The following is an 8,502-nucleotide window of genomic DNA, read 5'->3' as shown; positions in this document are numbered from 1 at the left end:
TCAACGAGGAAAAGCCCATGGAAGAATAGGTGCAAGAAAGCAACTAACTTTGAATGAATGTTCCAATAATATCCTTCAATTCTAGATCTTGCTAGCTAAGCTGCTTGCTCACATTGTAAAGACGGTCCACGATTGTAAAGCTCTACTCCTTCCTACCAAGAGAACAACTCAGTATTCCTTTCATGGCTTACACCTCCTTAACCTAAGCAATGTCCTACTAATTATGGGTTCATGTTCAATGTTTCTCTCCTACTAGCACCTTTCTCTCACAACACTTTTCTTTTCACAATTTCCACCCATGACATTTATCTACAGCTATGTATTCTTTTGGTGATTTGCTCAGGCAACATTTTTTCTCTATGACCGAAATGAAGGATTTTTTTCCTTTTCCTAACCCTTCTTAGACATAAATGATTCCAACTATTTTCTAGAAAATTAAGAGTCTAATTTATCACATAACAAGATTTAATATATTTCCCAAAGATAATAATACATAAAATAGTTTATTTTTATTAACCAAATAAATATTCACATTCTCATAACATATTACTTTTTACCATTTTGCTTTTCCACATATCTAATATAAAAATCATTTAAATAAATCTATATATATATAATTTTGTTTTATAAAATAAAATAAAATATTTATATATTATAAAATTTAAACCATAATAATATTTTAAAGTATTATTAGTCAGAAAAATCTTCTTGATAATTAATTTTAATAATTTATATTATCAATGATGAGTTATTTCAAATATATATATATATATATATATATATATATAATAATTTTTAATAATTTATATTATCAATGATGAGTTAATTCAAAATATATATATATATAAAATAAAAAATTTAAATATTAGACTTTATTAATTATATTGCAATTTTTTATCAAATTGCATTTATAATTGTTTTATAATTGTATAGATGAATTTAATACTTTAAAGAAACCTTTAATTTATTTAAATTATATAATTTTAATAATTAATATAAATATAAAAATATATATATCTTTTCTTATAATTAATTAAACATATAGATGAAAAAATATTATAATGAAATAATATAATAATAAAAATATAAAAAATGAAGCTATTGGGGCTGCTCAAGAGGCTTTTCACACTATCTGGACCAAACACCACAAAGCCATCACCTTAAAAATTGACTTAGCAAAAGCTTTTGACCGGGTCAGTTGGCTCTATCTCAAAATGCTCCTTATTCATCTGGGTTTCCCTCACAGATTTATCACTTGGATCATGGCTTGCATTACCACTCCCACCTTCAGTGTTCTGATTAATGGATCTGCATCCCAGTTTTTTCACTCTGAACGTGGTCTTAGACAGGGGTGTCCTCTGTCTCCCCTACTCTTCCTCATTGTCATGGATGGCCTTAGTCGCCTTATTGCCTCAGCCAAGAGAAATGGAGATATATGTGGCCTCAAGATATCGGAGGACTGTTACCTCACCCACCTTCTCTTTGTGGATGACGTTATGATCTTCCTCGATGGTAGCACCCGGGACTCCCGTTCTTTCTCAAATATCATCACTCTCTTCTCTTCCGCCACTGGGATGCTGGCCAACCATTCGAAATCATCCATTATCCTCTCCAGAACCACTGTCCATGAATCTCAACTGGCTCTTCAGCTATTTCCTTACAGCATACACCCCCTGGATCAGGGCCTTAAATATTTGGGGTACTGGATCAAGCCTATCAGCCCAAAAATAGCGGACTGGATCTGGCTAGTCGCTAAATTGGAGAAGAGGCTCAATATCTGGAGCCATCGATACCTCTCACGAGCTGGTAGACTTGTTCTGATAAAATCTGTCTTGGAAGCTACCCCGGTCTTCTGGATGGCTTTAGCCTGGATCCCGCGCAGCATCCTGACCAGACTACAACAAACCTGCAATAGGTACTTATGGAACGGGATTAAGGAGAAACGCATATTTGCATGGATTGGATGGAAGAGGATTGCCATCCCAAAGAAATGGGGTGGCTGGGGGCTCAAAGATCTCCCTTGTTTCGCATAGGCTCTGGCTGCAAAGATGGGATGGACTTTAATCACTGGAGACAATCTATGGACACATATTGTATACCACAAATATATATGGCCCCTCCAATTAATGGATTGGATTCGCCTTCCAACCTGGCCTAAAGCAGGAATATCATCAGTATGGAAAGCGCTTCTTCATGCTATTCCACTTATCAGAGATAACTTGGTATGGAAAATCAATGATGGCACACAGGCCAGGATCGGACTGGATCCTTGGAATGGAAGCGGAGGAAGGCATATATTGCCTGAAGCTCTCATCCGGCACCTTCACTCACAAGGGATCAGGTTTATAGCAGATATTGCTGAGGAAAACTGTATCTCAAATAAACATTCCACCACTTTGGCATCAAGAATGGCTGACTTATATCAGTGCTTTATCTGAATCGCACATTAGGATCAAGCAGGGACCTGACGAGCTTATTTGGCATCATTCGGAGCATGGCATATACACCCCAAAATCCGGTTACCTATCTCTGATATCACACAAGGTTCCGGATTCAATATCATTCTGGTGGAACTCCATTTGGAAACTAACCGCCCCCCCCAGGCAGAAGCTATTCTTTTGGTGTATCTTAAAGGGTGTTGTTCCCACTGGGGAATATCTCATGAGACGAGCGGTCTATGGACCGTCTTGGTGCATCCTGTGTAAACAGTCATCCGAATCGAGCACACATTTATTCCTTCAATGCTCTGCTTTGACGCATATATGGCACTCAATTTCCTCTTCTATACATCATTCCGGTAAATGGGAGGGTGTCGACATTAATCTAACTTGGGAGTCTTGGTTCCATCAACACAGAAACTCCAAGCTGCAAAGCCTGCCCATCATCACCTGTTGGTACCTCTAGCTTGCCCGAAACCGATTGACTTTCGAGGACAAATCGGTACACTGGCCGCATCTAATTGCCAAAATCATTTCAGCCTACAATGAAACTCCTGAGCCACCACAGCCAAAGGTTCGAAGACCCCGTGACCCTCCACAAATCGATCGCAGCAGCCCATCAGCTTATTTCGATGGTGCAGCAGGGATGTGGAGGGGGTTTTCTCCTCTTCATAAACGAACAACATTTCTATAAAGCAAAGCTGGGCTTGGGAGCTGGTTCTAACAACTTTGCTGAGATCATCACCCTCCGTCATCTTCTACATTTTGCATTGAGCCACAATTGCACGCACATAAACATATATGGGGATTCAAAGATTGTCATTGATTGGTTCAATAATAATACTGCTTGTCACTCACACACACTCAGCAACATATTGGATGAAATTAAATTACTGAAGGAACAATTTAATGACATCTCTTGCCATCATATCTACAGGGAACACAACAACAGTGCCGACCAACTATCCAAGGAGGCCACGACACTTCCCAGAGGTGAGTGGATGATACAGGAGCAGCGAGGAACGAATGCATATCAGTACTACCATCGCCCATACATAGATGCACAGTATCATAGGGCAGCCAGCCCATGAAAAACAGATATGAACAGATATTTTTTGAACAATTTTGTACATAGCTGATAAATATTATAACTGATAGCCCTGCGTGGCAATATGTATATATGACAACATAGAACATCCTGCGAGATGATTTTTGCTTTTTGAATAGACAGAATGGAATATACAGCTACCCACATGTGTGGTGGAAGAACTTACAGCATATGCAAAATGCATCTACAATATGTAATTTTTCTAAATCAATGAAATATTACGATTTTTCCAGTGGAAAAAAATAAAAAGATAAAAAAATTCAAATCTTTTAATATATAATTTTTAATATTAACAAATACTAAACTAAATAATTTTTAATATTAACAAACAAATTAAATAAACGTACACCAATAAATGAACAAGCATAATAAGTAAACAAATATGAAACATATATATTCAACGCACAAAGAGATCATATTAAGTGATCAAATTTTTTAAGAGATATAATTTTTTTTAAATATATAATTTAAGACAGATGTATCTAAGAGATTTAATTCTTCTCATAGTAGATTTTTATTTAAGATAGATTTATCTATTTTTTTAATAATATTATTTATATTATATAAATTTTACATTAAGTATTTTTAATTTTAATTTTATTAAAACTTTGATATAGTCGTTATAGAATATTCATGAAATATTTTTAGTATTAGTGAGGATAGAAGGTTTAGATATTTCTCAAAATTAATTGTAATATTTTTTCTTTTAGATTTAATTTAAAAATGTTATAAAAATAATTTAAAATAAGATTGTCAAATGAGTTATGGTTTATGGGCATGTGGTATTGATAAGTCATTGTATTGGCCTTTATTGTAACAAACCCTATTTACAAGTTAATAACATCTATGGTAAAGTGTGGTGAATATCTATAGTTAAGAATCTTGTTATATGATAAGTATGAAATTTTATGTGTTTATTAATTAAATTTAAATATGTTTACACAATCATTATTTTAATTTTTTTATGGTAAATTGGATCTAAATCTATTGTTACTATTTATATGTGAATTTTTTTTACATCTATTTATTTTCTTACATATATAGGTAATAATCTGGGTAGATCCCTTAATCTGGATAGATCCACCCGAAGGGATCTACCTGTTGGCTCATCTGGTCAGGCCTAACCCTAAGGGCATCGAGGATATTTGACCACATGACCTCCCAATTGGAATGCCTAACCCCAAGGGCGTCAAGGATATTTGACCCCATGACCTTCCAATTGGAAAGGTATTTAGCAATGGGAACTCGACCAATTAGAAAGGTACTTAGCAATGAACTTGACCAATTGAACTATCCTTGGGGGATTTACTATTTATATGTGATCTCTCTATTATTATTTTCTTTTATCTAAAAAGGTGTTGGTAATTTTATTAATAAAAAAAAATTACAATATAAAAATTAATTTCTATTATTTTTATTACTTTTAAAATTTTTATTATTAATTGAGCCAATATTTAAATGCTTACACTCATTTACGAACAACACAACATCTCTCTTATCTGACCTCTATATTATTTTTAACTTTTGATTATGACACCTCTCCTGTATCCTCTCCCATACTGAATAATAAAGTGTCTCTTTACATATATATATATATATATATATATGAATGAAAGTTGTTTTAGGGAAGAATTCTTTTTCAAATTTTGACTCTATAATTATGAATGAAATTATGATTTCATATTATTTAAAATATATTTTCTAATATATAAGTGGATGAGATTGTGATTTTTTGTTATTTAAAAATATATTTTGAAATGAGTAATTAGATTTAACATATTTTACAAATTACACTATTCGAATTTATGATTCTAATATTTTTTTTCCAAATCCTTAAAAACCAAAAACAATGAAAGAATCACTCATAATACTAGCAAGCACTTTTTTTCCCATAAGGAAAAATCGTAATTTCATTTATAAAAGAGGAAATTACATATTGTAGATGCTGATGCATATGCAGTGCATGATCAAAATCATGTAAACCAAAATGTTGCCTTTGATCCACGCAGGGGGCAACAATATAAACATAACTGTGAGTCATAATAAGTAACTGTAAAAACATATACCGAGACAGTATATATAGTCCAAAAAAGGCTTATGCCTGATCAAAATAAAGAGATACATATACCAGAACCATGACATGAATTAAACATTCAGATCCATAAATGGCCTGTGATAATATTGGAAGAATGCATTTCCTTCCTGTTCTCCGATCATCGAGATACCTGGCTCCCCGATCGCAACCTCTTTAGATAAGCTTCCAGCAGCTCCGTTCTACTCCCTGTAAATATGTATGCAAGTGAAAGTATCAAAATATGTCATCAATCGCAATGTCTTATCCAAGATTTGCAGTAATGTATATGTAGAGCATGTAGATTTTCTGTTCAACCAATCACATATAATTTTAGAGTCCCCATAAAGTTATAATTCTGTGCAATTGTTTTCCAAAGCAAATTGTATGGTGTGTTTTGCGGCAAGGAGCTCGACTAAATTATTTGTGCATCTGTGTAGTCCAATCAACATGCTGAATGAATGGTGATGTGAAAGGTGAAGAATAACCCTTTCCCCCCCACAACCTTGTTCTTGGGTAGCTCCATCAAAAAATGCCCATGGTATGTTGTAATTTATTTGTAGATGAGAAGGGATGTGCCGATTACTGGGAGGAGGATCATCCAGGATGAGAGTGTAATTAGCAATTACTTTTGTTGCCAGGACATCCCAATTTGGAACCAAGTCCTGAAAAATGTTACGATTCCTAGCAATCCAAATCGCCCAACAGATTAGAAGAGGAAGATTCTGAAACTTTGGGGATGTGGAGGTGTGATACCAGACTTGCCAGGCAGCAAGTAGAGTGTTCCCAACCCAGGTAGCAGAAGGATTGATATGTTGTAGAATCAGTTTCCACAGATTACTAGAAACTGTACAATCTAAAAAAAGATGAGACGTTGACTCATTTGCCTGTTTACAGAGACAGCACCAGTGGGGCCCTTGCTGAGCTCGCTTGAGAAGATTTTCTCCTGTTGGTATTTTGTTCCGGAGAATGGTCCACATTAAGAGTCTAGCTCTGGGGGGGGGCTTTAGTTTCCAAAGATGTCTCCACCATTCAGCAAGTAGAAGAGGCTTCCTTGGTGCTGCCAAAGTCAAGTAACCTTCCTTTGGGGAATGTCTGTCATTTTTTGAAAGAGCCCAATAATCTCATCATCCCCTTCCAGAATTCGAATGTGGGCATCCATAAGAGCACGAGTGAACTCCTCCCAGTGTTGTGACCAAATTGGAGGAATGTTTAACTTCTCTGCTGTTTTCTAGGCTTGATGAAGGAAAGTGGAATTTTCCATGTCAACAATCTAAGATATACAAGTGAGATTCTGTTGTTGAAGATACTGAATGAGTTCCTTGGGTGAATGATGCAGGTCTCCACATCCCACCCAAGGATCAAGACCAATTTGTACCATGGTCCCTGATCGGATTCTCCAGGTGATACCTTCCCTGATCGGACTCAAAGCTTTAAGTACCGCCTTCTAGATAATTGAGACCCCTGAGGTACTTTGATGGGCTCTCCTAATCTAGTCCATGATGTGTAGGGGAGCCATGTATTTTGCATATGTGACCCTCTTCCATAGACTATCTGCTGCAACTAATTTCCAGCCAAGTTTTGCAACAAGAGCTAAAGAGAAATCCTCAAGTTTTTTAAGGCCCCACCGCCCCATTTTTTTGGAAGATTTAGGGCCTCCCACCTGAACCAAGAAAATATCCTTCCTTGTTTGTTCCCTTACCAAAGAAACCTACAGCAAATGGCTTGAATTCTATTGAGAATGCCTCTGGGAATCCAAGCCAAGGACATCCAGTATACCGAGGTGGCTTCCAGGACACTTTTGATGAGAGTGAGTCTTCCAGCCTGCGAAAGATATTTGAGGTACCATGTGTTTAGTCTTTTCTCCATCTTGGAGATGAGCCAAGTCCAGTATACAATTATATAGCCCAGTGGTTTCAGCTTGTAACCCATATATTTAAGGCCTTCTGCTAATTGCAGCTGAGTGAAATGGAAGCGTTGTAGGGCAAAGAATATCTTGTGCGGAGAACACTCAGTTGTTGTCAATGTAGAATTTATGTCATTTACAATCATACCTATTGCCACTTGAAAGAGGGTGAAATTTGCCTTGATGATGCTAATGTCCCCAATACCACCATTGATAAAGATCGGGATGTCATCTACAAATAGAAGGTGTGTTAGGGTGCAACCATCTGTTATCTTTATGCCTTTTAGTCTGCCCCTTTGATGCTCATCTTTGATGAGATTGCTGAGACCTTCCATGAAGAGCAAGAACAATAATGGCGAGAGGGGACATCCCTATCTTAGCCCCCTTCCAGAGGTAAAGAAAGGAGAAGCACTTCCGTTCACCAGGACACTGAAGGGGATATTAGTGATGCAGCTCATGATCCATTTAATGAATAAATATGGAAAGCCCAGATGAGTTAATAGCATTCTAATATAAAGCTAATTCACCCTGTCGAAGGCTTTAGATAAACGAACTTTCAAAATCATACCTTTGCCACGCCTTGAGTGTAATGTATGTATTACTTCCTGGGCAGTACCAACAGCTTCATGGATTTGTCTGTCTTGAAGGAAGTCAAATTGCTCCGGCGAGATGTGGTTAGAGAGGATGAGTTTCATCCTATTGGCAATAATCTTAGCAATAATTTTGTATATGCAGTTGCAGAGTGAAATGGGGCGAAAATCCTCGAAGGTGTTCGGGTTGTCCTTCTTTGGGATGAGTGCAAGGAAAGTAGAAGTAATAGAATTTTCAAGAAAACCTTTGCATCTCGAATCCTCAATTATTCGGAGCAGGTCTTCCCCTATGATGTCAAAAAATTCCAAATAAAATTCCATCGACCAACCATCAGGCCCTAGACTTTTGTCCTTTTTGAACCATTTTAAGGTGTGTTCCAATTCCTCCA

At 36.2% G+C, this 8,502-nt stretch overlaps 1 protein-coding gene across 1 annotated transcript; it reads right to left on the bottom strand.

The window, feature by feature from the left end:
* Positions 1–2,171: 2,171 nt before the first annotated feature.
* On the bottom strand, positions 2,172–7,858 carry LOC149159624 (uncharacterized). Its single transcript, XM_089434365.1, has 3 exons — positions 7,333–7,858; positions 5,772–5,827; positions 2,172–2,321 (listed from the first exon to the last, which is right to left on the bottom strand). The coding sequence occupies exons 1-3, from the start codon at positions 7,856–7,858 to the stop codon at positions 2,172–2,174; spliced, it is 732 nt and encodes a 243-aa protein (XP_089290491.1).
* Between the last annotated feature and the right edge of the window lie 644 nt (positions 7,859–8,502).

The sequence above is a fragment of the Pinus tabuliformis genome, chromosome 5_2 (genome assembly GCF_031772625.1).
Source record: "Pinus tabuliformis cultivar Carrire ecotype Pingquan chromosome 5_2, CPIR1, whole genome shotgun sequence".
NCBI lineage: Eukaryota > Viridiplantae > Streptophyta > Pinopsida > Pinales > Pinaceae > Pinus > Pinus tabuliformis.
Note: the sequence above shows the minus strand (reverse complement) of the source record. Positions and strands in the feature narration are given on the sequence as shown.

Coding starts and splice junctions, on each gene's coding strand:
- LOC149159624 (XM_089434365.1), bottom strand. CDS start 7,858: ATGGAAGGTCTCAGCAATCTCATCAAAGATGAGCATCAAAGGGGCAGA. Junction 5,828..7,332: donor TAGAATTCAAGCCATTTGCT/GTAGGTTTCTTT, acceptor ACATATTTACAG/GGAGTAGAACGGAGCTGCTG. Junction 2,322..5,771: donor GGTTGCGATCGGGGAGCCAG/GTATCTCGATGA, acceptor TTGTGAGTGAAG/GTGCCGGATGAGAGCTTCAG.